The 26,617-nt window shown below is 44.2% G+C and overlaps 6 protein-coding genes across 6 annotated transcripts; all 6 read left to right on the top strand.

The window, feature by feature from the left end:
* The first annotated feature begins 2,748 nt into the window (after window positions 1–2,748).
* On the top strand, window positions 2,749–5,177 carry LOC136694970 (protocadherin alpha-7-like). Its single transcript, XM_066668783.1, has one exon. The coding sequence runs from the start codon at window positions 2,778–2,780 to the stop codon at window positions 5,175–5,177; it is 2,400 nt and encodes a 799-aa protein (XP_066524880.1). The 5' UTR covers window positions 2,749–2,777.
* Window positions 5,178–7,166: 1,989 nt separating this feature from the next.
* On the top strand, window positions 7,167–9,590 carry LOC136694971 (protocadherin alpha-7-like). The gene has a single exon (XM_066668784.1). The coding sequence runs from the start codon at window positions 7,167–7,169 to the stop codon at window positions 9,588–9,590; it is 2,424 nt and encodes an 807-aa protein (XP_066524881.1).
* A 2,439-nt stretch (window positions 9,591–12,029) lies between these two features.
* LOC136694972 (protocadherin gamma-A11-like) lies at window positions 12,030–15,775 on the top strand. The gene is made up of 2 exons (XM_066668785.1): window positions 12,030–14,393; window positions 15,761–15,775. The coding sequence occupies exons 1-2, from the start codon at window positions 12,030–12,032 to the stop codon at window positions 15,773–15,775; spliced, it is 2,379 nt and encodes a 792-aa protein (XP_066524882.1).
* A 224-nt stretch (window positions 15,776–15,999) lies between these two features.
* Window positions 16,000–18,447, top strand: LOC136694973 (protocadherin alpha-3-like). Its single transcript, XM_066668786.1, has one exon. It carries the CDS (start codon window positions 16,000–16,002, stop codon window positions 18,445–18,447), a length of 2,448 nt encoding a protein of 815 aa, XP_066524883.1.
* Window positions 18,448–19,999: 1,552 nt separating this feature from the next.
* LOC136694975 (protocadherin alpha-3-like) lies at window positions 20,000–23,999 on the top strand. Its single transcript, XM_066668787.1, has 2 exons — window positions 20,000–22,363; window positions 23,925–23,999. The coding sequence occupies exons 1-2, from the start codon at window positions 20,000–20,002 to the stop codon at window positions 23,997–23,999; spliced, it is 2,439 nt and encodes an 812-aa protein (XP_066524884.1).
* A 98-nt stretch (window positions 24,000–24,097) lies between these two features.
* On the top strand, window positions 24,098–26,497 carry LOC136694976 (protocadherin alpha-13-like). The gene has a single exon (XM_066668788.1). The coding sequence runs from the start codon at window positions 24,098–24,100 to the stop codon at window positions 26,447–26,449; it is 2,352 nt and encodes a 783-aa protein (XP_066524885.1). The 3' UTR covers window positions 26,450–26,497.
* Window positions 26,498–26,617: the final 120 nt, after the last annotated feature.

A 26,617-nucleotide genomic window follows, 5' to 3' on the forward strand; every position in this document is an offset into this window, starting at 1 on the left:
CACACACGTAGCAGTTAAGCCCTGTCCTTAGCTTGAGCTTCCTGGTGGCTTTTATGTCCAAAAAAGCAATGTGGTGTAAAATGGTGAATACAGTGATACATAGACTGATGGTCTTCTTTCTCCTTGTTCTTTAATGGTCAGGACCCCCACAAAACCACCACAGAGCAGGCATTATTTGGATGGTAGATTATTCTCAGCTCAAGTATAAAAATCTGTAAATATAGAAATACAAAATGCACAGAGGTGGAGCTGATACAGTGGAGAACGAGTGCAGAAACAAGTCACTGGCTTTAATGTTATGGCTGATCTGTATATAACAGTAAAGTAAATTAACTGTAAATATCAATTGTAAATCGTAAATGTAAAAACTAAATATCAAGTGTAAATCATATTGTTAATTAAAGCAATGTGAGTTTTAATGATCACCACTGCATCTAAAGAGGATGTATTTTAACAGTATCTTCCTCCATAGAAACTTATTTAAATCAAATTTTAAAAAAGACAGTGTTACAGCACGAGAAACTATTTACATGCTTTATATTCCTTTTTAAAATAATCTCTCAGTAAATCAGTGGTTCTGAGTCCGGATCCTGCCCGGCACATTTTAGAGATTCCTCTGCCCCAACACACCTGATTTAACTAATGAGGTAATTAGCATAACAGCCCCGTCAGAAGCTGAAGTGTTTGGTGGAGCGAGGAGAAAACTACAACATGAAGACAGATGCCCCCCAGGACTAAGAACAACTGCAGTAAATGTCTACAAACACCCAGTAACAAACCACTCTAGCGTCTGACCAGCTTTTACAACACTCATTAGCTGCAACGTTTGCCGCTAACGCTAACGGTTAAACTCTAATATTTGAACACCTAAATCCGGGATTAACACAGCACACAGATACACCTCAGAGCAACATGTAGAATAACGTAGTCTATAAGGTTAAAGTATACTATAAGGTACCCAGTTTAACACTTTTAAGAAGAAACAGGGAAGAAATAAAGAAAAACAAAATCACCACAGATTTCATCAAAGCTACTGACGGTTGCCGGGGAAACGGCGCTGTGTCGCACTCTTTAGCGTCCCCCACCCCCTACTACCAGCTGACACAACCCCAACATGGAACCACATATAGCTATGAAAAGTAGTACAATATTAAAACAATATAAACTTTTTAAAATAATATTTTCGCCTTTTTCCGTCTTCAATCACATATGTAGGACAACTTCAAAATACACAGCCTACTGCTACTAGCTAGTACTACAGCAACAGCCAAAACAACTACTACTGCTAGTCTACAACAACAAAACAACGACTGATATTACTTAACTACTACTGGTACTAAAACCCTTAAAAAATTAAATAAATTAAAAACCCACAACTACAGGACTACTAGTTTACTACAACTTATTTTATTACACATGATAATTAATATTAAAACAATAACAGTAGCAGCAGCAATAATAATAATAATAATAATAATAATAATAATAATAATAATAACAATTATTCTTGCTACATTCATGAAAAAGCTCATAATCATTACCACTGGTTAAATAAAGAGTTTTAAATATTTATGTGTTGCTGTGACACATATCCAGGGCTCCAGGTGTTGTCTGAATGGTTTGGTGAGGTCTCTCTGTGTCTGTGTGGGTTTCCTCTTGGTGCTCTGATCTCAGTCCACTGTCCATTTTTGTTTCAGAAAGTTTCCATACGTGTTTGTGTAAATAAGTAAGTGAGTGTGTGGTGCCCTGTGATGGAGTGGTGTATACTGGTGTGTACTTGCCTTGCACCCAATGATTGAGGCTCCAGACCTATCGTGATCGTGAAGAGTATGAAGCATTTACAGAAAATGAATGAATAAATAATGTGATGTTGTTGCTGTAAACAAGAAACTAAATATCTATTATACCCCAACCAAACATATGACCACCTCCTCGTTTCTACCCTCACTCTCAGTGTGTTCCACTAAATACACAGGGGCACTTTTAAGTTTTATAATTAGACTATAGTCCAGTTGATGTCCTGTATTCATTAATATTAAATTTAAAAATTATCGCAGCGCTCCTGTGTCTGATCCAATTGTACCAATGTAACACACTAACACATGACCACAATCCAAATTATATATGCTCTATGGTGGTCCTGTGGGGGTCCTGACCATTGAAGAACAGTGTAAAAGGGGGAGAAATGTATACAGGGCGACAGATGGATTCTGTAGAAATATAAATTGCTCCTGAGTGGAACTCCAACAATGGCTAGTGAGTGTAGAAAGAATAAGGTGGTCATAATGTTATGGTTTATCAATATATTTAGGCCTTAGAAATACCTTAGGCTCAGTCTGTATTTGTCCCAAACTGGAATATTTTCTAAAGTACACTGCTGATTGTTTTTGGGACAGAGGTAGGCGACCTACGAGTTAAACCCAGTGAATGCAGACATCCTCGAAATGAAACACATGGATATATTTTCTCAGCAGTGTCTCAGTGGTGAAAGACCACTCGGTGTCAGTGTTGTTCTAACATTGTGAGGATGCTCTAACGGTCCCTTCCCCTTATCACTGACATGCGCAGTGCCTCTTTGTTCCTGATGAACGAGAGAACACTGAGCAGGGGGAATGTCGCTCTGTGGACTCGGGGTCTCTTTTCTTCAGCAGAAAGAACAGATTTAAAGGGTTCACTGGACAGTGTTTGATGATGATTCTGGTGCTGAATCACTGCGAGTTCTGAAAGTCGGGGATCTGCGGTGTGCTCGTGGTCTCGGTTTTGGGGAAATCAGCGTCATGGAGGACAGCAGACAAAGGCGGAGGTGGGAGCGCTGGTGGACCGCTCTACGCTTGTGTTTACTGCTGTGTTTGGTGGATCAAGGATCGTCTCAGATCAGGTACTCTGTTCCAGAAGAAGTCAGAGAAGGACACATTGTGGGAAACCTGGCTAAAGATCTGGGTCTTGATGTCAGTTCTTTGGTCGACAGAGGATTCCGTATCGTTTCTGGATCTAATGAGGCTCTGTTCCTGGTGAATCAGAACAATGGCGTGTTGTGTGTTGATCAGAAAATTGACAGGGAGCGAATATGTGACGGCACGAGCTCGTGTGTAATAGACCTGAAAATAGTGGTAGAAAACCCTCTGGAGATCCATTATGTGGCGGTGGAGATCACAGATGTGAATGATCATGCGCCTAGATTTCCAGATAAACAACAGAGGGTGGAAATCGCAGAGAGCACTTTTCCGGGTGCTAGCTTTCAATTGGAGAGTGCACACGATCCAGACGTTGGTGTAAATTATTTACGCTCTTACAAATTATCACATAATGAACATTTTGATCTGGAAATAAGAGACAGAGGCGACGACAAAGTGCCGTTTCTAGTTTTACAGAGAGCACTGGACAGAGAGCGTAAATCTGAACATAAACTATTACTGACAGCGGTAGACGGTGGAAATCCACCAAAGTCTGGGACTTTAAATATAACCGTGACTGTTCTAGACATTAACGACAACCGACCCGTGTTCAGTCAAGACGTTTACACAGCTCTAATCAAAGAGAATGTTCCAGTTGGCACTCTTGTGATAAAAGTTAATGCTACTGATCTGGATGAGGGTTTAAACGGAGCAGTTATTTACTCCTTTAGTAGTAAAATAAATAGGAAACTCCATGATCTATTTGAACTAAATAATATTTCTGGTGAAATTCGTGTAAATGGTGAAATAGATTTCGAAAGCAGTGACGTTTACAGATTAGATGTTTTAGCGTCTGATAAAGGCACTCCTCCGATGACGGTGGACTGCAGGGTCATAGTGAAAGTTTTAGATGTGAACGATAACAGCCCGGAAATAGAGGTTACATCACTCTCTAATTTAGTTCCTGAAGACTCCAAACCCGGGACCGTCATCTCCCTGATCAGTGTATTAGATAAAGACTCCGGAGTGAACGGGAAAGTGGTGTGTACTTTGTCTCCTGATCTTCCCTTCGAGCTGAAACCGTCTATAAAGGACCACATGTACTCTTTAGTCACAAAAACACGTCTGGACCGAGAGGAAACGTCCAGTTACGAAATCATAGTAATAGCCACTGACCTCGGTCAGCCTCCTCTGTCCTCAGTAAAGACTCTGAAGGTGCAGGTCTCCGATGTGAATGATAACAGCCCACAGTTTCCTCACAACCCTCTAGAACTATATTTACTGGAAAACAACGCTCCCGGAGCCGCCATTTTGACCGTCACTGCAACAGACAACGACATCAACGAAAACGCTGCCGTTTTCTACAGTATTCTCCGAGAGGGCAGTTCACATAGCGACATGACGTCATTCCTGAACATTAACCCGGAAACCGGCGTCATCCACGCGCTGAAGAGCTTCGACTTTGAGAGCGTGAAGTGGTTCCAGTTCCACGTGCTCGCTACAGACTCTGGAAGTCCAGCTCTGAGCAGCAACGTCTCAGTGAAGGTGTTCATTCTGGATCAGAACGACAACGCTCCAGTGATCTTATCTCCAGTCAGCGCTAACGGATCTGCTGAAGGGCTGGAGGAGGTCCCCCGCAACGTGAACGCAGGACATCTGGTCACTAAGGTCCGAGCCTACGACGCAGATATCGGCTACAACGGCTGGCTGCTGTTCTCCCTGCAGGAAGTGAGTGACCACAGTCTGTTTGGTCTGGAGCGCTACACGGGACAGATAAGGACCCTTCGGCCGTTCACGGAAACAGACGAGGCTCAGCATAAACTGCTCGTACTGGTCAAAGACAACGGCAACGTGTCCCTCTCGGCGACAGCGACTGTGCTCATCAAAGTTGTGGAGCCCAAAGAGGCTTTTGCAGCTTCTGATGTTCCCAACGCAGTCAAAGACGAGGAGGACAGTGACGTGACTTTTTATCTGACCATCACTCTGGGCTCGGTCTCAGTGCTGTTTGTGCTCAGTGTCATTGTCCTGATTGTAATGCAGTGCTCCAAATCTACACACTATTCCTCCAAGGATTTACAAGATACAAATTATGACGGGACTCTGTGCCACAGCATCCAGTACAGATCCGGAGATAAGCGCTACATGTTAGTGGGCCCCAGAATGAGTATCGGTTCTACTATAGTACCGGGCAGTAACGGGAACACTCTGGTGGTACCGGACCGCAGGAGCAGAGCCTCTGGGGAGGTAGGAGTTTACCTCATTACGTGTGATTACGTAAAATGATAGTTTTATACACTCCTAATTGTTTTAAACATTTTTCTTACTTAATGTAAAGCGTTATTTTTCTTTGAAGCTGTGCGTAAAAGCCGTGCCCAGTTTCCCCACAACTTCTTAGTGTTGAGATCATGTTAACAGGGAGAAAGCGTGTTCAGTGTGATGTTCACTTAAGAATATTATTTGCTGTAAGATTCTTTGGATAAACCCAGCCCTGGTTTGTTCTCATTTGGTTGCTTCTTTAAAGGTATTTATTTGTACAGTAAGGTAAACGACACCCGGACATTAAGTACATAGCGGCATCTCAGGAAGGACAATGGAAGGGGATTGTTAGTAAACGTTAGTAAAACCGTCACTGTGGTGGTTCCCTGAAGGGTACATATTCGTAGGTTTATTTAGGGAACATAATTGTACCTTTCTCTATTATAATTGTGGAGTTTTAAATTGTGTTTATTTCATGCACCGCATTTCATCGCCATTTTTTCCGTTCACAGTTCTGTAATAAAATTTCAGAAACATTCGCCCCTCTTTCTGAAGAAGAGTTTGTAATGTACCTTTACGTTTTTTTTTTATTCACAATCCGTTAGAATTGTGTTCAAAATAATTTATTTTAAAGCGTGTGGTCTACACACATAATAATAGACTATCTGCATTATTTAAGAAATATATTTAAAATAGTTTTAAACAAGACAAAATATTTAAAGTTGTTTGTTTTTCTTTCATTTAAAATGCTGCATTTATTTATAGCGGTCTCCTAAGAAGAACGTTTTATAGACTTTACTGAGGCTGTTGTTATAATAAGTTTGCTGATATACTTGATATGACTAAGTGCTGGGCTCGAGTGTTTGGTATCTACGGGGTCAGTGGATAATGGTTTAGAGTTTAAAGTGCTGGTTTTGTTGTGTGTTTTCGTTCTGAAGTGTGTACGGGGTTGAAAAGGAAAAAGGATAACATTCCTCAGAACTCGCAGAACACGGTGCCAATTTTCAGTTTTTTTCGAACTGAGAGAGTTCTGCTTTAAATGAACGTACACTATTAGAAAAACTGTCACTGTGGTGGTACCATCAAGGGAACGTTTCCAGTACCTTTAGTTTGGGGGAACGTAATTGTTGCTTATTCTGTTGTACCTGTAAATGTTAAAACTGTGTTGATTTCATACACTGCATTTCATATCCGGGACTTACATTTATTTATTTATTTTACACAGTTCTTCAAAGAAAGATTTGGAGTATTCACCCCTCCTTCCCTCTAAGAAATTGTAATGTACATATAGAGAACACAACTGCACTTTAACACATTGTTGTATCTTTTAAATGTACATCAGTTTTAAACATTGCTTTAACTTGCATTAAACAGCATTACGCAACACCCTCGACGTATCACAGAGCCGCTTTCCCACATGAAAATAAAGTCTAAGCTTAGCTTGCATGTTATTTCAATAGTAAACCCCACGGCCATTTCATTTCATCCACATGACACTGCCCACCGCTTTTAGAGATTTAGATTTGGACACTTCGCTACTGTCCGTGGTGCTGAAACCTGCTTCCTTCTGCACCAAAGCGATGTTTTTCTTTGCTAACAATGTGGAAACCCAGATACCATCTTTTATTGTGTGTAAAGCAGTACTGTGTGTGAATTGAGATTTGATCATTTATGTTGTGAAACCCTGATAGTGATTTAAAAATAACATTAATTCAGTGTTGTCTAAACGACCAGAGACCACTCGGTGTCAGTGTTGGTCTTAGTTTTGGCTTTCAGGCATGTGGCTCTGCCCCTGTTCGTGACATGCGCAGTGGCGTTTTGTTTCTGAGAACGGAGAAGCGGATGGGAGCTAAGGCAATGTGACGCTACGGGGTTTGTGTCCGTTATTGCCAGGCATTACAATATATCTCATTGAATTATGAAGGATTTTTTTGTTGCCGCTGCTCACCCATCACTGCGGTGACTGACCGTGGAAATCCTTTACCTGTTCTGCCTCGGTTTGTGTGGTCATTAACGATGGGAGACAGAGGACAAAGGAACAAACGGAGGCTCGGTCTTATCTCGCTAGCCCTGCGATTTTGTCTACTGCTTTTATCCGGGGAGCAGGTTTGGGCTCAGACACGGTACTCCATTCCCGAGGAGGTGAAAGAAGGGTCCACTGTGGCAAACCTAGCTAAGGATCTGGGCCTGGATGTCAGTACGTTGGCAGACAGGCGCTTTCGCATCGTCTCCGGAGCTAAGGACGCTTTCCTGGAGGTAAATCCGAACAATGGCGTTTTGTTTGTTCATAAGAAGATTGATAGGGAAGAGATATGCAACGGGAATCCAAGCTGTTTATTAAATATAAAAATTGCGCTGGAAAATCCTCTTGAGCTGCATTACGTTGCTGTGGAAATTGCAGATGTTAATGATCATTCACCAGTCTTCCCAGATAAGCAACAGCATTTCGAAATAGGCGAACAAACGGCATTAGGGACTCGATTCCAGGTCCAAGCCGCGCGTGACCCTGACACAGGCACTAACTCCGTGCGATCTTACAGATTAAGCCGCAATGAAAACTTTGAGATAGACGTTAGAGACAGCGACGAAGACAAAATTCCATTTTTGGTTCTGAGGAAATCACTGGACCGGGAAGATAAGCATAAGCATGGTCTAGTTTTAACAGCGATTGATGGAGGAAACCCTCCGAGGTCAGGCACTTTGAATATTATGGTCAATGTCCTTGATTCTAACGACAATCGTCCTGTGTTTAGCCAAGACTCGTATTCAGTGACTATACAGGAAAATGCGCCCATTGGGATTGTAGTGATTAAACTGAATGCTTCAGATCAGGATGAAGGGATGAATGGTGACGTAGAATATTCCTTTGTGAGAAACCTCAAGCGTAAAGTGTATGATGTCTTTGATTTGGACCATTTAACAGGGGAGATCAAAGTGAAAGGGCAGGTGGACTTTGAGGACACGGAGGTTTATAAACTAGACGTACAAGCCGCAGACAGGGGACAGCCTCCATTAACCGTTGAGTGCAGGGTGGTTATTAAGGTATTAGATGTGAATGATAATAAGCCGGAGATTGAAGTCACCTCCTTGTCCAGCTTAGTTCCAGAGGACGCGAAACCTGGAACCGTCATTTCTCTAATAAGCGTCACAGACAAAGACTCTGGACTTAATGGGAAAGTGGTGTGTAAATTGTCAGACAACGTGCCTTTCGAGCTGAAACCGTCAGTCCAGGAAAATATGTTTTCTTTAGTGACAAAACAGAGCTTAGACAGGGAGAACATGGACCATTTCGAAATAACAATAACAGCCACAGATCTCGGTCAAGATCCGTTATCATCCTACAAAACCCTCAGCGTACAGATATCGGACATTAACGATAACAGCCCAGAGTTTTCTCAGAGATCTCTAGAACTGTACCTCATGGAGAACAATATCCCAGGAGCCTCGATATTTTCTGTAACCGCCTCTGATAGAGACTTAAACGAAAATGCTGTCGTTACTTATCAACTTCTCAAAACCGATGACTCCAAAAATGACATGACGTCATTTCTGAACATCAACCCAGAGACCGGCGTCATCCACGCGCTGAAGAGCTTCGACTTTGAGAGCGTGAAGTGGTTCCAGTTCCACGTGCTCGCTACAGACTCTGGAAGTCCAGCTCTGAGCAGCAACGTCTCAGTGAAGGTGTTCATTCTGGATCAGAACGACAACGCTCCAGTGATCTTATCTCCAGTCAGCGCTAACGGATCTGCTGAAGGGCTGGAGGAGGTCCCCCGCAACGTGAACGCAGGACATCTGGTCACTAAGGTCCGAGCCTACGACGCAGATATCGGCTACAACGGCTGGCTGCTGTTCTCCCTGCAGGAAGTGAGTGACCACAGTCTGTTTGGTCTGGAGCGCTACACGGGACAGATAAGGACCCTTCGGCCGTTCACGGAAACAGACGAGGCTCGGCATAAACTGCTCGTACTGGTCAAAGACAACGGCAACGTGTCCCTCTCGGCGACAGCGACTGTGCTCATCAAAGTTGTGGAGCCCAAAGAGGCTTTTGCAGCTTCTGATGTTCCCAACGCAGTCAAAGACGAGGAGGACAGTGACGTGACTTTTTATCTGACCATCACTCTGGGCTCGGTCTCAGTGCTGTTTGTGCTCAGTGTCATTGTCCTGATTGTAATGCAGTGCTCCAAATCTACACACTATTCCTCCAAGGATTTACAAGATACAAATTATGACGGGACTCTGTGCCACAGCATCCAGTACAGATCCGGAGATAAGCGCTACATGTTAGTGGGCCCCAGAATGAGTATCGGTTCTACTATAGTACCGGGCAGTAACGGGAACACTCTGGTGGTACCGGACCGCAGGAGCAGAGCCTCTGGGGAGGTAGGAGATGTTATATGCGTTTATTCTTTCCCACCAACGTTTCCCCAAAATGCTTGAGTAGGATTTGGTCGAGTGGATGTTGTCGGTGCTGTCCTTGGTGCTGGAGTTTTGCTTTGTTGATCATTCATCAAATGTGTTTACTAGATCTACTAGATCACAGCCATATAATTAATTCCTGCAGAATCAGGGCTTCTGGAAAGGTGTGTGTGTGTGTGTGTGTGTGTGTGTGTGTGTGTGTGTGTGTGTGTGTGTGTGTGAGAGAGACAGAGAGAGAGAGAGACAGAGAGAGAGAGAGACAGAGAGAGAGAGACAGAGAGAGAGAGACAGAGAGAGAGAGAGAGAGAGACAGAGAGAGAGAGACAGAGAGAGAGAGAGAGAGAGAGAGAGAGAGAGAGAGAGAGGGAGAAAGAGAGAGAGAGAGACAGAGAGACAGAGAGAGACAGAGAGAGACAGAGAGAGAGAGAGAGAGAGAGAGAGAGAGACAGAGAGACAGAGAGAGAGAGAGAGAAATCTCCTCTTCAAATATGTTATATTATGCGTGTGTGTGTTTATTTACTTCTGTCATACAAACATACTGAGCACAGCGCTGAAGCTGTTTATCAAAAGCTTCGATATGAAGTCTTACTTTTATTTTTGCCGCAGGGACGTGTTTTACTGTCTTGGTACTCTGAAAAAAATGTCTTCTCAAATTTACTTATTTTAATGTCAAGGTTTTGCATGAAATGTAACCATTTAGAGCAGTGGTTCTCAAACCTTTTAAACCAAGTACCACCCGGTATCAAACCTAAACCTATGAGTCTTACCACAGAAAGATGCGCGTCCCTGGTTCTTCCCCTGTTCCGAGGGCATAAGGCAAAATCTTGAAGGAATTTTGCATGTTTTCGTTGTGTTTATATATATTGCGTTTTTTAAAATAAATAACTTTGTGTAAAAGCATGCAAATTAAATTTCTTCTATTTTATCTTCACGTGTACAGAATTCTTGCTTTGTTTCATTTATTTTTGCCTCTGGTTTTAGTCCTAGAGGGCTCGGGAATATTTCGCGGGCTTGGTTTCTGCTTGTTTTTCTCGTTTCCGCTTTGCCCTTTTTTGTAATAAAGCCCAGACTACTCAGGTTTGTCTCTGTCCTCTACTTACGTCCAGTGAGCAGCTGAAACTGGGCTTTCTTTAAACGGATTTCTCAAAAAACGGGGATCGCGTTCCCTCCCTGGGAAAAAAGTGGGGGAATGCTGTCCACCCCGTTTCCTTACAGACGTAATCAACTACGCTGTATGTGTAGCATGTTGTATTATTATTTTTTTTAACACAAGCGGATTTAGGACACAGATGATGTTGTTGGACTGGACTGGATTGTGTAGCTTGTGTCAGACAAAGTTTTCAATGGGTTTTGAAAATGCTTTGTGTGTTTGTGCTATTTTAAAAACTTGTGAATATGATACAATTGGATTTTCACATCTTTTCGCCTGGTAGTTTTTATTTGCTCTCAAAAACGTATACATTTAATTACATCCAAACTTCAGCTTGTTATTCAAAGCTCTTCCAGTGGCAGCTTTGTTAAGTTCTTGGATGAACAGTCCATATGTCAAATTAAGAATGAGGATAGTGCTATTAAATAAATCCCTGTAACGCGTTACACGTGACTGTTTAAAATGCGCGTATGGTTTTATTTATTTAAACTCTGATAATATTTGTTTTACATTGAAGATTCATTAATAAACCGTCTTAACCTTCTCGCTTAAATGTAACGGACCTCTGCGGTGCTGTGTATGACTGAGACGTCTTCCTATGGAAGCTTTCACCTGACTCTACATGTACCTTTCTCTCTCTCTGTGGTGAGGCCATTGATGGTGCGTGCTATATTTAATTCAGGAATGGCATTGTATCGTTTTATGTTTTAAATGCTGCTTTTGGAGCAACAATGATTTCATAAATTGTATTTCAACTCCATGCTTTTATTTTGTTTTTCCATTTAAAACAGTTTTAATATGAAAGCGCACATATATTCAGTTTATTTTTCTCTGAAGAAGAGGATGTAATGAACCTCCAATGTGCACAACAGGACTTTAAGACCACTGCTGTGTGTTTTCACGGTCTGTACATTTAGAGAACAATAATGCATCTGTATTTTTTTAATCAAACAGTCTTTGGAAGAAGTAATTAAGAGTTAAACAAAGATTGATACTTGATTTTTAGTTATATTCCCAAGGTTTTAAACTAGTCGTGTTACTCCAGAGGATGTCACTGTTGCACAGAGATAGAGGCTGGGTTTAGTCTCTGCTCATTGGTCCGTGTGGCGCATGTCTGTTTGTCCCCTGAGCAGAATCTCTCCGAGGAAGAAGCGGGTGGTTATTCAGCGGAGGACTCGGTTATATTCCGAAACCACCGCATTTTTAATGCATTATTAACGTTCAGCACCTAAACTGTATGGACCCGCTCTCTAAATGAGGACGATCTGGAGATCTGACACGTGGAAACGGGTTTAAAGGCGTCGTTCACGATGACTGCCGGAGGACAAAGGAGTAAACGTGACCACTGCTGGGTTGTGCTGTGCTTCTTTCTGCTGCGTCCGTTTGAGGAGGAGCAGGTTTCGGCTCAGGTGCGCTACTCTATTCCAGAGGAGCGGAAAGAGGGGTACGTTGTGGGGAATCTTGCTAAGGATTTGGGTCTTGATGTCGGTGCTCTGGTGGACAGACGCTTTCGTATCGTGTCTGGATCTAAGGAGGCGCTTTTCCAGGTAAATCAGAACAGCGGCGCCTTGTATGTGCTCAGGAGAATCGACAGAGAGGAGATCTGTGATGGAAATGTTGCCTGCATTTTGAATCTTAAAATAGCAGTAGAGGGTCCTCTAGAGATCCACCACGTAGGGGTAGAGGTCACAGACATTAACGACCACTCACCCAGCTTTCCCGAGAAAGAGAAAATACTGGAAATAGCAGAGAACAGACTCACGGGGGCACGTTTCCAGCTCCAGGCCGCGCGTGACCCTGATATCGGCGTCAATTCAGTCCGTGTGTATAAAATAAGTCAGAACGAGCACTTCGAATTACAAGTCCGAGAGCGTGGAGAAGAACAAATCCCTTACCTCGTTTTACAGAAACATTTGGACCGCGAGAAAAAGGCGGAGCATAGAATCACACTCACCGCAAGCGATGGTGGCACTCCACCAAAATCAGGGGCTCTCAATGTCACCATCGTGGTTCTAGACTCAAACGATAACCCCCCTGTTTTCAGCCAAGATGTGTATTCCACCACAGTGGCAGAAAACGCGGAGCCTGGAGTCCTGATCCTGAAGGTGAGTGCTACGGATTTAGATGAAGGTCCTAATGGAGATGTGGTCTACTCTTTTGGGTCTGAGGTGAGCACGAGAATCCGAGATATGTTCAGTATGGACAACAAGACTGGGGAGATTCGAATGAAGGGTGTCCTTGATTTTGAGAACAATGAAGTCTATAAGTTAGATATTCAAGCAACAGATAAAGGCCAGCCACCATTAACTGGTGAAAGTGGAATTATCATAAAAATAGTGGATGTAAACGACAACACTCCTGAAATAGAGATCACAGCACTCACCAATGAGATATCTGAAGGTTCCCAGCCTGGCACTGTCATCTCTCTGATCAGTGTTACAGATAAGGACTCCGGTGTGAACGGTAAAGTGATCTGTCGCCTTAATGACAACATACCATTTGAGTTGAAACCATCTGTGCAGGACAACATGTTTTCCTTAGTGACCAATAACCGCCTGGACAGAGAGCTGGTTTCTCAGTACGACATCACCATCACTGCAGTGGATCTGGGTCAGCCACCTTTATCCTCCTCCAAGACGCTGAAAATACGGGTGTCGGATGTAAACGACAATAGACCAGAGTTTCCTGTCAACCCTCTTCACCTGTACCTTCCTGAAAACAACGCCCCTGGAGCATCCATATGTTCTGTCCACGCCTTTGACAAAGACATTAATGAGAACGCTGTGATCTCATACCACATTCCCAGAGGAGATGGAGCACTGAGCGACATGACGTCATTCCTGAACATCAACCCCGAAACCGGCGTCATCCACGCGCTGAAGAGCTTCGACTTTGAGAGCGTGAAGTGGTTCCAGTTCCACGTGCTCGCTACAGACTCTGGAAGTCCAGCTCTGAGCAGCAACGTCTCAGTGAAGGTGTTCATTCTGGATCAGAACGACAACGCTCCAGTGATCTTATCTCCAGTCAGCGCTAACGGATCTGCTGAAGGGCTGGAGGAGGTCCCCCGCAACGTGAACGCAGGACATCTGGTCACTAAGGTCCGAGCCTACGACGCAGATATCGGCTACAACGGCTGGCTGCTGTTCTCCCTGCAGGAAGTGAGTGACCACAGTCTGTTTGGTCTGGAGCGCTACACGGGACAGATAAGGACCCTTCGGTCGTTCACGGAAACAGACGAGGCTCGGCATAAACTGCTCGTACTGGTCAAAGACAATGGCAACGTGTCCCTCTCGGCGACGGCGACCGTGCTCATCAAAGTTGTGGAGCCCAAAGAGGCTTTTGCAGCTTCTGATGTTCCCAACGCAGTCAAAGACGAGGAGGACAGTGACGTGACTTTTTATCTGACCATCACTCTGGGCTCGGTCTCAGTGCTGTTTGTGCTCAGTGTCATTGTCCTGATTGTAATGCAGTGCTCCAAATCTACACACTATTCTTCCAAGGATTTACAAGATACAAATTATGACGGGACTCTGTGCCACAGCATCCAGTACAGATCCGGAGATAAGCGCTACATGTTAGTGGGCCCCAGAATGAGTATCGGTTCTACTATAGTACCGGGCAGTAACGGGAACACTCTGGTGGTACCGGACCGCAGGAGCAGAGCCTCTGTGGAGGTAGGAGTTATCATCTATGCTCATTTATTCCCCTTACATCCATCTAAAAAAATGCATAGGGTGGATATATTCATGATTGTGAAAAAGGTTGGTGCTGTCCATTGTGCTGAATCTCTTGTTATATTGGCTTTGTGGACAGTGAATTTTGTTGGCTTTTATTATGGTACCTTGTTGGAATAAAGTACCATACATATACATTATTGCTTACCAAATGTTTAATCAGTGTAAATGAAGTGTAATTTTGTTCCCTAGAGGTACATTACATTCTCTTCTCCAGAAGGAGGTGTGAATTCATAAGCTTTCATTACAGAACTGTGTAAATTAAAACAACAGTATTAACAGGGAATCACCATGGTGATGTTTTTTTTTTTTTTTTTTTTGTGTAGCTCTTATTTTCACATACAGTCACATACCACTGTTATATGTCCATTTTAAATCGTGTACATGAGTATATTTTATTTTTTAGCCTCTCTGTGGTTGTCACTTGTTATTATCCAACTATATTGGGTATTGTAGCTTGTGTAAAGTATTTCTGAGTATTTAATGGATATATCTTTCAGAGCACTTTATTATGCATGCCTCACCATAACAGACATACTTTGAAATAAGTAACAGCTGGGGTTGAGGTGTAACAGCAGGTGTTTATAGTGGATGGAGAATTATATAAATGGCTACAGATAATGCAACGTGAAAGTGGGCAGAAATAAATTACTGGAAAGAACAAAATCAGAAGTTAAATGTGTGTATTGTATGAATTACACAAAGGTAAACACACAGACAACATTATGAAATATTTTGTTGAAATAAACAACCTTCACATCACACCACTCTGTAACCCATAGCCACACAGTGAAAGGCAATAGCTTTTCTAAACCTCCCTAATTAACCCCAAACATGTTGCAGCATTTATAAATTAGTGTGAGATTGTTTACACACTGTATACACCTTTAAACACTGAAGTAAAAGCTAACACGTGTGACGTTGTGCATAGAATGTGCGCTGTGGTGAGAACAGAGCTTTTAAGACAGACCTGGAAACTGAAGTAAAAATGGTGACTGGTCCATTTCCATGTATATCAATGATAGCTAAATTTATAACACGCATATTTTACTTAAAAAACATATTATAGCAACTTATATGCACCGCTGTATCATCAGTTTAATGAGTAAAGTACGGACCACATCTGTATGAATGAAATCAGACAGGCTGGTACTCATACATTTCCTCTAATGGTATGTAGTTGTGTATTAAATGACATATGACGTCCTGAAGGGTCCTGCACTTGTTAAAGCGATATTCTCAGCTTGCTTTTATTAAAAGTCATTGCAGTGTGTGTTCTGCTCGTGCTTTCTGTGTTTGTACACCAGACGGTGTCAGTGTAACCTAGGGTTAGATTTGTATATTATGCCCTGCCCACGGGTGTGTGTTGCGCATGAGCTGTTCAGACGGAACAGAGCCCTCCGATGAGCGAGAGACAATAGAGCGAGCACCAGGAGGAAACTGCAGCGTTTGAAATGACAGAAAATCATGAACGGTTCAGGGCGTGATTCCGGATTCAAACTCGACGTGCTGTTGTAGCGGATCTGCGGTAAAAGCCCCGTGCGCGATGGAGGCTGGAGCTCACAGACCCGTTTGGAAAGACTGGTGGATTCCCCTGTGTTTGTCTCTGCTGCTGTGCTTCGCGGAGCTGGTGTCGTGTCAGATACGGTACTCTCTTCCCGAGGAGGTGAAGGAGGGCTCGGTAGTGGGAAACATTGCGAAGGATTTAGGTCTTGACTTGAGTACGTTGGGGAGCAGACGGTTTCGGATCGTATCTGGGTCCAAAGACGCATTTTTCCGTGCGGACCAGGACAATGGCGTCATGTACGTTGTAAAGAAGCTGGACAGAGAGGAGCTGTGTGGCGGGAACGGCGCCTGTTTGATGAATCTGAAAATCGCGGTTGAGAATCCTCTGGAAATCCACCACGTTATTGTGGAAGTGACGGATATCAACGACAACGTTCCCAGTTTTTCGGAGAGGCGTCAGCATTTTGAGATCGCGGAACATACCCCTATAGGGACGAGCTTTCAGCTGCACGCGGCGCGTGACCAGGACACGGCGCCGAACTCAATCCGCAGCTATAAACTAAGTCAGAACGACAATTTTGAAATTGACACAAAGACCAGCGATGAGGATAAAATACCGTTCCTGGTGTTGAAGAAAGCGCTTGACCGCGAGCACACGGCGGATTACCGTCTGCTTGTAACAGCGGTGGACGGTGGAACCACCCCAAAATCAGGTACCCTCAACGTCACCGTTACAGTTCTTGATATAAACGATAATCGCCCTGTGTTCAGCCAAAACACATACTCCGCGGTCTTAGCGGAAAACGCGCCTGTTGGCACCGTTGTGACCACCGTCAACGCGACTGACCGCGACCAGGGCTCCAACAGCGAGATCGAATACAGTTTTTCCAAAACGTTGAAGCGCGAGGTTTACGACGTGTTTCAGTTGGATGCTGCTACAGGTGAGATACGAGTCAAAGGTGAAGTGGACTTTGAGGACACAGAGGTCTTTAAACTAGACGTGCAGGCCTCTGACAAAGGGCAGCCTCCTCTGACCGTGGAGAGCAGGGTGGTCATAAAGGTTTTAGACCTGAATGACAATGAACCGGAGATTGATGTAACGTCTTTGTCCAACGTGGTGGCCGAGGACTCTAAAGTCGGCACCGTTATATCCTTAATCAGCGTCTCGGACAAAGACTCCGGCCTTAACGGGAGGGTCGTTTGCACTCTTTCAGATGGAGTCCCTTTCGAGCTCAAACCGTCCTTTCAAGAAAACACGTATTCCTTAGAGACGAAGGAGAAATTAGACCGCGAGGAGGTCTCACGCTACGACATTGTTATAACAGCCACAGACCTGGGGAGCCCTCCATTGTCCAGCATGAAAACAATGAGTGTGCTGGTGTCTGATGTGAATGATAACAGTCCACAGTTTCCTCACAGCTTTCTAGAACTGTACTTGCTGGAAAATAATGCCCCCGGGGCATCTATCTTCTCCGTGACTGCAACTGACCAAGACTCAGATGATAACGCAGCAATAACCTACAACATACTGAGAGGAGCGGGAGCACACAGCGACATGACGTCATTCCTGAACATCAACCCGGAAACCGGCGTCATCCACGCGCTGAAGAGCTTCGACTTTGAGAGCGTGAAGTGGTTCCAGTTCCACGTGCTCGCTACAGACTCTGGAAGTCCAGCTCTGAGCAGCAACGTCTCAGTGAAGGTGTTCATTCTGGATCAGAACGACAATGCTCCAGTGATCTTATCTCCAGTCAGCGCTAACGGATCTGCTGAAGGGCTGGAGGAGGTCCCCCGCAACGTGAACGCAGGACATCTGGTCACTAAGGTCCGAGCCTACGACGCAGATATCGGCTACAACGGCTGGCTGCTGTTCTCCCTGCAGGAAGTGAGTGACCACAGTCTGTTTGGTCTGGAGCGCTACACGGGACAGATAAGGACCCTTCGGCCGTTCACGGAAACAGACGAGGCTCAGCATAAACTGCTCGTACTGGTTAAAGACAACGGCAACGTGTCCCTCTCGGCGACAGCGACCGTGCTCATCAAAGTTGTGGAGCCCAAAGAGGCTTTTGCAGCTTCTGATGTTCCCAACGCAGTCAAAGACGAGGAGGACAGTGACGTGACTTTTTATCTGACCATCACTCTGGGCTCGGTCTCAGTGCTGTTTGTGCTCAGTGTCATTGTCCTGATTGTAATGCAGTGCTCCAAATCTACACACTATTCCTCCAAGGATTTACAAGATACAAATTATGACGGGACTCTGTGCCACAGCATCCAGTACAGATCCGGAGATAAGCGCTACATGTTAGTGGGCCCCAGAATGAGTATCGGTTCTACTATAGTACCGGGCAGTAACGGGAACACTCTGGTGGTACCGGACCGCAGGAGCAGAGCCTCTGTGGAGGTAGGAGTGATTATAAACATTTTTTTTAAATTTCCCTACATCGCTCTGCCACAGTGCATGAGCTGGTTCAGTTCTGGTATGGAATAAGGTCGATGCTGTCCGCGGTGCTGAAGGTCTTAAATTTAACGACGACTACGTTAAAACAGAAAGAGGCTCTGTGTTTTTTTTTTACCCACTTTCTTTTGGAATATTGAGTGAAATACGTTCATTTACAATAATACATAACGAAACTCTTACATTATATTTTCTAATAATTAGTTATTTTATTTTGATTATACTTTCTGTACGTTTCTATGAATTAACAATAATTAAACGTCATTATTTTAAACTTGGCAACAAATACCAAGAAATAAATATATGAAAAATAAATAGACATATTTGCATAGCGCCTTATGATTTGATGATATTTAAACAGATGCTGCCAGCTTAAATAAATTTACCTATAGCTTATACTCAGAAAATAAATGTTGTAATATTTATTTTACTTCTGTTACGCTGTAATGTTTGTCTTAGATTTTATTATCAATAAATCAACGCTATATAATCTTCTGTAATTATCTTGAATCCCACAAGCACATTTTTCATTATAGTAAATGCTATTAGTTCATTATTTAATTCCAGATCATGTTACTGTAGGGAAATAATGGAATTAAGAGTACTATAATGCATTGTATGAGCTTCGAGTGGGCTCCTGTGGCACTATTTTGAGCATTGTTTTGAAACAGATCCAGGAATATAACGCATTATGACGCACTACACATTAGGGGTTCTTATGTTTTAATGCGTTATGAATTGTGAAGCATTATGCATCATGCCATGTTATTAGTCATCGGATGTTTTTGTCCTTGTAGACGTAATATTCATAATTATTCAAAAGCTCTGTTTTTAAATATATATTTTAAATGTAAAAACTATTAAGGTCATAACTGTGTGGTCCAGAGTTTTCTGTATAATTTCAGCCTCAGGGCTCTAGAGTACAGTGCTGTCACGGTCAGTTAACTAATAAAGGTTTGTGAGTTTTAAATCCACCTGACGGTATTATTTAGATTGATACAGATATAATAACTTATAAAACTGTCTTGTTTATGCCTTGTGGACTTCCTATCGGTGTTTCAGTCCCAGAGATGTGAACTTGGCAATGATACTGTTTGAATTATGAATGCTGAGGCGTGGCTAGACACTTTGGTTTTATTTGGTTGGTCACTATTCCTTGCTTGTTTTAAAAGTGTTTGATTTATTTCCCTCTTTTTCTCATCTCATGTTTTGTCAAATTTTGTGGAAATACTATGAGTTATAGTTGTGTGCCTCTGCTTGTGACTCGATGTGAAATATTTTGCCGTGAACTGCCAAAACAAAACACAAAAACGAACGTTGTCACAGAAAGCGCTTGGTGTCAGTGTGACACAAGGAAATGCCACGGTTTTGCCCCTGCCCCTTTTCTGATGACGTGCAGAGCTGTATTTTTTCGCTACACAGCGATGGAGATGCCGCGATAACATCACTGCGGGCTTTTCCATTTAATATTTGTATTTCTTCACGGCCCAAATGTAGTGTCGTGCACACTTTTAGACAAATACGGGTTCTAAGGCGTGCGAGGGATTTCTGCTGCTGGAAGGAGGAATATTCGTTGTTCTGAGGGATGGAGGACGGCAGACAAAGGCGCAGATGCGAGGGCAGGCGGATTGCTCTGTGGATCTCATCGCTGCTGTTTTTGGTGGAGCGTGTATCCACTCAGATACGCTACTCTATTCCAGAGGAGGTGAAAAAGGGGCACACTGTGGGAAACATTGCGAAGGATTTGGGTCTTGAGGTCAGTGCTTTAGCGGACAGGCACTTTCGGATCGTTTCTGGAGCCGAGGACGCTCTTTTCCAGGTAAACCCGAACAATGGCGTGTTGTCGGTTCATAGGAAGATTGACAGAGAGGAGCTGTGCGGCAGAAACAAAGCTTGCACCGTAAACCTGAAAATCGTGGTCGAGAACCCTTTGGAAATACATTACGTTGAGGTAGAAGTGGTTGATGTTAATGATAACACTCCCGTTTTTCCAGAAGTCAGTGTGTATTTAGAAATACCTGAACATACGCTACCAGGGGCACGATTTGAGCTACCGGCAGCACGTGACCTGGACGCTGGGATCAATTCTGTCCGCTCTTATAAATTAGCACAGAACGAGCATTTTCAGTTGCAGCTGAGAGACGGCGATGACGAGGATAAAATCGTGTTCTTAGTTTTACAAAAGCAGTTAGACAGAGAAAAACACGACCGACACACCCTGCTTCTCACTGCGCTGGACGGAGGGACCCCTCCAAAATCTGGCGCTTTGAACATCACAGTTTCGGTTAGTGATATCAACGACAACAGGCCTGTTTTCACTCAGGAAACCTACACGGTGACGTTAAACGAGAATGCACCAATAGGAACGGTTGTTGCTACCGTCAATGCCAGTGACGCAGACGAGGGTATAAATGGTGAGCTGGTGTATACCCTCAGGAGGTCCTCACAATCCAAACTGACCGAGGTGTTTCATTTAGACAGCGTCACTGGTCAGATCAGTGTGAAAGGAAACGTTGACCATGAGGAGAATGAGGTGTACAGGTTAAATGTCCAGGCCACTGACAAGGGAACACCTCCGATGACCGCAGACTGTAGGGTTGTCATAAAAGTTCTAGACGTGAACGATAATAAACCTGAAATAGATGTGACGTCACTGTCCAGCAACGTCCCTGAGGACTCTAAGCGGGAAACAGTGATTGCTCTGGTTAGTGTTAGGGACAAAGACTCTGGACTCAATGGCAGGGTCATCTGCAGTCTTTCAGATAACGTACCATTCGAGTTAAAACCCTCAGTCAAAGACAACATGTACTCGATAGTGACCAAAGGCCTCTTAGATCGAGAACTTGTGTCTTACTATGAGCTTACGATAACAGCAACGGACCTAGGTCGGCCCCCACAGTCCTCCCACAAAACCATAACAGTGCAGGTGGCTGACGTCAACGACAACAGTCCTGAGTTCTCCCAGAATCCGCTTGAACTTTATCTGCTGGAGAATAACTCCCCTGGAGCGTCCTTATTCTCCGTTACTGCAACTGACAAAGATTTAAATGACAACGCAGCAATCACGTACTCCATCATCAGAGAGGGCAGTTCACACAGCGACATGACGTCATTCCTGAACATCAACCCCGAAACCGGCGTCATCCACGCGCTGAAGAGCTTCGACTTTGAGAGCGTGAAGTGGTTCCAGTTCCACGTGCTCGCTACAGACTCTGGAAGTCCAGCTCTGAGCAGCAACGTCTCAGTGAAGGTGTTCATTCTGGATCAGAACGACAACGCTCCAGTGATCTTATCTCCAGTCAGCGCTAACGGATCTGCTGAAGGGCTGGAGGAGGTCCCCCGCAACGTGAACGCAGGACATCTGGTCACTAAGGTCCGAGCCTACGACGCAGATATCGGCTACAACGGCTGGCTGCTGTTCTCCCTGCAGGAAGTGAGTGACCACAGTCTGTTTGGTCTGGAGCGCTACACGGGACAGATAAGGACCCTTCGGCCGTTCACGGAAACAGACGAGGCTCGGCATAAACTGCTCGTACTGGTCAAAGACAACGGCAACGTGTCCCTCTCGGCGACAGCGACCGTGCTCATCAAAGTTGTGGAGCCCAAAGAGGCTTTTGCAGCTTCTGATGTTCCCAACGCAGTCAAAGACGAGGAGGACAGTGACGTGACTTTTTATCTGACCATCACTCTGGGCTCGGTCTCAGTGCTGTTTGTGCTCAGTGTCATTGTCCTGATTGTAATGCAGTGCTCCAAATCTACACACTATTCCTCCAAGGATTTACAAGATACAAATTATGACGGGACTCTGTGCCACAGCATCCAGTACAGATCCGGAGATAAGCGCTACATGTTAGTGGGCCCCAGAATGAGTATCGGTTCTACTATAGTACCGGGCAGTAACGGGAACACTCTGGTGGTACCGGACCGCAGGAGCAGAGCCTCTGGGGAGGTAGGAGTGATTATAAACATTTTTCCAAAATGCGCGAGTTGGTTAGATTTTTTGGTGTGGATAAGGTCGGTGCTGTCTGTGGTGCTGAAGCTCTTTTAATGATTGCTTTGAGGACAATGCATTTTTGCTTTATGGAGACGTGAGAAAAAAAAACGATATGAGGTTTCTTTGGCTTTTGGTTACAATTATTCTCAAATTTAGTATTTGTAATATGACGCTTGCGAGCAGCAGAATATTTAACGTTATTTGTGATTTTTCCCCTCAATTAAATCAGAGCAGTTTCAGGATTTTCTTTTGCTTTTAAGAAATATAACTAATATAAAAAAATAGTGTAACAGAGTTTCTGATTGACCTTGGAATCACTGAAAACTATTGAGTAGAAGCCAAACTATAATTAATAAACACTGATACAAAATAAAATACACTTATGTACACTTATTTTTATAATTATTGTAGAATTATAATAATCAAATGTAAGGACGACCATCGAAGGTACCACCCCAGTCAATATTTTTCAATTGATTTTTATATATATATATATGTGTGTGTGTGTGTGTGTGTGTGTGTGTGGTGGTGGTGGTGTGGGGGGGGGGTAGATTTCTGAAGGAGACTTCTGCTGTGATGTAGTTGCTGTGTATTAAGAATCTGCACTAGATTCATAAGGCAGTAGGTTATTATTATTAATATTATTATTATTTGGTTATTATGCCCTCTGGATGTTTTCCTAATCGTTTCAAATTTAACATTTAAAGAAAAGTGCTAATTATGGCGGTGGCAATTGTTTAATATTAGTGTGGATCATATTTCGTTTTAAACCTGAGCTAAACAGTAAACAGTCATTATTCTAGTTACTTCCTGTCAAAGAGGAAATGTGGGTTGAAAGTGTCGAGGTGGATCCAGTCTGAGTGGAATAATTCTGCTCTGGATATTCTCTGGATTTGAAAGGGTTTGTTTCAAGACGCACGGGAGATTACTGAAATAAAAAGTGAACGTTTGCGTTCTTTTTATTTGGCTTCGGTGGCACATAAGAGATTTAGGGAACACCTAGAGTCACAATATCCAACAGTGTGGCCTTGGATACAGAGCTAGAATCAGCTCAAATCTGGGAGATGATCAGTGATCTTAGGAGAATGTTCTAACACTTGATATTGAGGGCGATGAGCTGCACATCTGGCTAAACGGATATTAATAGGAGATGGTGCTGCTGTGGTCTGTGGAAGGACTCTGCATTAGCTGCTAAAGCTAAGCGTTAAAACGTATTCAGGGCTGTGGTTGCATTATATTTCAGCAGTGGTTACTTTTAAGAAATGATAGTATTCATACGCGTTTCAAACAGATATACGGCATTTTGCGATGAGCTTATCATTCACGTGCATCTTTGCTTTGTTTATTTACGTTCCATTGTTATCAGCACCCAATAGCTGAGATGAACTGGTGAATGAATGACGTGATTCTCGGAGGAGAGCACGCTTGGTGGCGCTACTTTACAGGTTATGTTGCAAAGACAGCGCACGAGACTCGCGTGTGATCCCGTGTTTGATGCTCCGCCCTCCCTCCGAAGCGCATGCCCACTGCGAGGACTGCGATGTTGTTTCATCTCGGAGCTGAAGCGACGTTTACGGACTACATTATTTAAGCGTGTTTTAGAAAGCCTGGTTTTATAGGATCATCAACACACCAAGGAGAAGCGAGCCCTCGGCATGCAATGGTGCAGAGGATCGCTGCCTTTCCACCATGACAGCCGTGCGAACCCCCTTCCTGCGCTGCTTCTTTCTGTTGTCCTTTTGTGTCGGAGCTGTGGCTCAGGTCCGCTACTCCATCGCGGAGGAATCTAAACCCGGATCTGTTGTGGGAAACGTGGCGAAGGATTTGGGCTTCGACGTGGAGAAACTGAAAGAGCGACGTTTTCGCATCGTCTCCGCGTCCAGCGACGGCTTCTTGGCCGTAAACCAGGACAATGGAGCTCTGTACGTGAGCGGCAGGATCGACAGGGAGGAGCTGTGTGAGAGGAGCAGCGCGTGCTCAGTCAACCTAAAGACCGTGGCCGAAAACCCACTGGACGTTCATTACATAGAGGTTGATGTCCGCGATATCAATGACCACTCTCCCAGCTTTCCTGTGCGCGTCAAACAGCTGGAGATCTCGGAAAATGCAGTGCCCCAGACGACGCGAGTCCCTCTGGACGCTGCGCGGGATTTGGACGTGGGCGTGAATTCTCTGCACAGGTACATTCTCAGCCCGAACAGCCACTTTGAGTTAGACGTCAAAACTCGCGGAGAGGATAAAATCCCGTTCCTGATTTTGAAAAAGCCTCTGGACAGGGAGCAGCATTCCCAGTTGAATCTGACCCTGACTGCATATGACGGAGGGAAGCCTGAAAGGTCTGGGGCAGTTAATATCACCATTAATGTCATTGATATTAACGATAATGCCCCTGTTTTTGACAGACAGGTGTATACAGTTACACTGGAGGAAGATATTACAGCAGGCACTTCTGTCTTAAAGCTGCACGCTACTGATCTAGACGAGGGCGCAAATGGCCAGGTCGTATATGCCTTTGACCAAAGCCTTATGAACAAAGCCTTTGATAAGTTTGAAATCAATGCTAATTCAGGGGTCCTGACTGTGAAAGAACCTTTAGATTTTGAGGAACAGAAGGTGTATGAAATAGATATCCAAGCCTCAGACAAAGGTCCAGTCGTTCTGATTGGTCACTGCAGTGTTGTCATTAATGTAAAGGACATCAATGATAACACTCCTGTGATAGATGTGACCTCGCTCTCCAGTCAGATCCCAGAGGACTCCCGCCCAGGTGCAGCTATAGCACTCATCAGTGTTTCTGACACAGATTCAGGAGAGAACGGAGTTGTGATATGTAAACTCATGGATGATGTCCCTTTCGAGCTGAAACCCTCTTTCCAAAAGAGTATGTACTCTCTGGTTACTCAGCACCACTTGGACAGAGAGAGGGTCTCCGTATACACGATCACATTAATGTGCTCAGATAGAGGTGAACCCCCTTTGTCCTCAGAGAAGACAATAAAAGTCGAGGTGTCAGATGTAAACGACAATAGTCCAGTGTTTACCCAAAGCCCATACACCTTTTACATCACTGAAAATAATACCCCAGGAGCAGCCATACTCTCCGTCAGTGCTTTAGACCTGGACCTGAACGAAAACGCTCACATCTCTTACCACATTATAAAACATGAAAACGCTGATCCATCCATAGTGTCCTTCCTCAACATTAATTCTGAAGACGGAACTGTCCACGCCCTGAGGAGCTTCGACTTTGAGAGCGTGAAGTGGTTCCAGTTCCACGTGCTCGCTACAGACTCTGGAAGTCCAGCTCTGAGCAGCAACGTCTCAGTGAAGGTGTTCATTCTGGATCAGAACGACAACGCTCCAGTGATCTTATCTCCAGTCAGCGCTAACGGATCTGCTGAAGGGCTGGAGGAGGTCCCCCGCAACGTGAACGCAGGACATCTGGTCACTAAGGTCCGAGCCTACGACGCAGATATCGGCTACAACGGCTGGCTGCTGTTCTCCCTGCAGGAAGTGAGTGACCACAGTCTGTTTGGTCTGGAGCGCTACACGGGACAGATAAGGACCCTTCGGCCGTTCACGGAAACAGACGAGGCTCAGCATAAACTGCTCGTACTGGTCAAAGACAACGGCAACGTGTCCCTCTCTGTGACAGCGACTGTGCTCATCAAAGTTGTGGAGCCCAAAGAGGCTTTTGCAGCTTCTGATGTTCCCAACGCAGTCAAAGACGAGGAGGACAGTGACGTGACTTTTTATCTGACCATCACTCTGGGCTCGGTCTCAGTGCTGTTTGTGCTCAGTGTCATTGTCCTGATTGTAATGCAGTGCTCCAAATCTACACACTATTCCTCCAAGGATTTACAAGATACAAATTATGACGGGACTCTGTGCCACAGCATCCAGTACAGATCCGGAGATAAGCGCTACATGTTAGTGGGCCCCAGAATGAGTATCGGTTCTACTATAGTACCGGGCAGTAACGGGAACACTCTGGTGGTACCGGACCGCAGGAGCAGAGCCTCTGGGGAGGTAAGCCTGTGATCTAAGTTCTGGTGTAAGGCGTGTGGCAACTAATATTTTAAATCCACCTCATGCATGGGTTATAATTTCAGCTGAAAATTCAATTGCTTCTCCTTTATTGGAACCAGTGGAGGTTTGAGTTTATGCTGAAGGTATAGTTTTTGGACTGTGAAGTTCTGAATGTGAGTT

This window comes from Hoplias malabaricus, chromosome 4, assembly GCF_029633855.1.
Source record: "Hoplias malabaricus isolate fHopMal1 chromosome 4, fHopMal1.hap1, whole genome shotgun sequence".
Classification (NCBI taxonomy): Eukaryota; Metazoa; Chordata; class Actinopteri; order Characiformes; family Erythrinidae; genus Hoplias; species Hoplias malabaricus.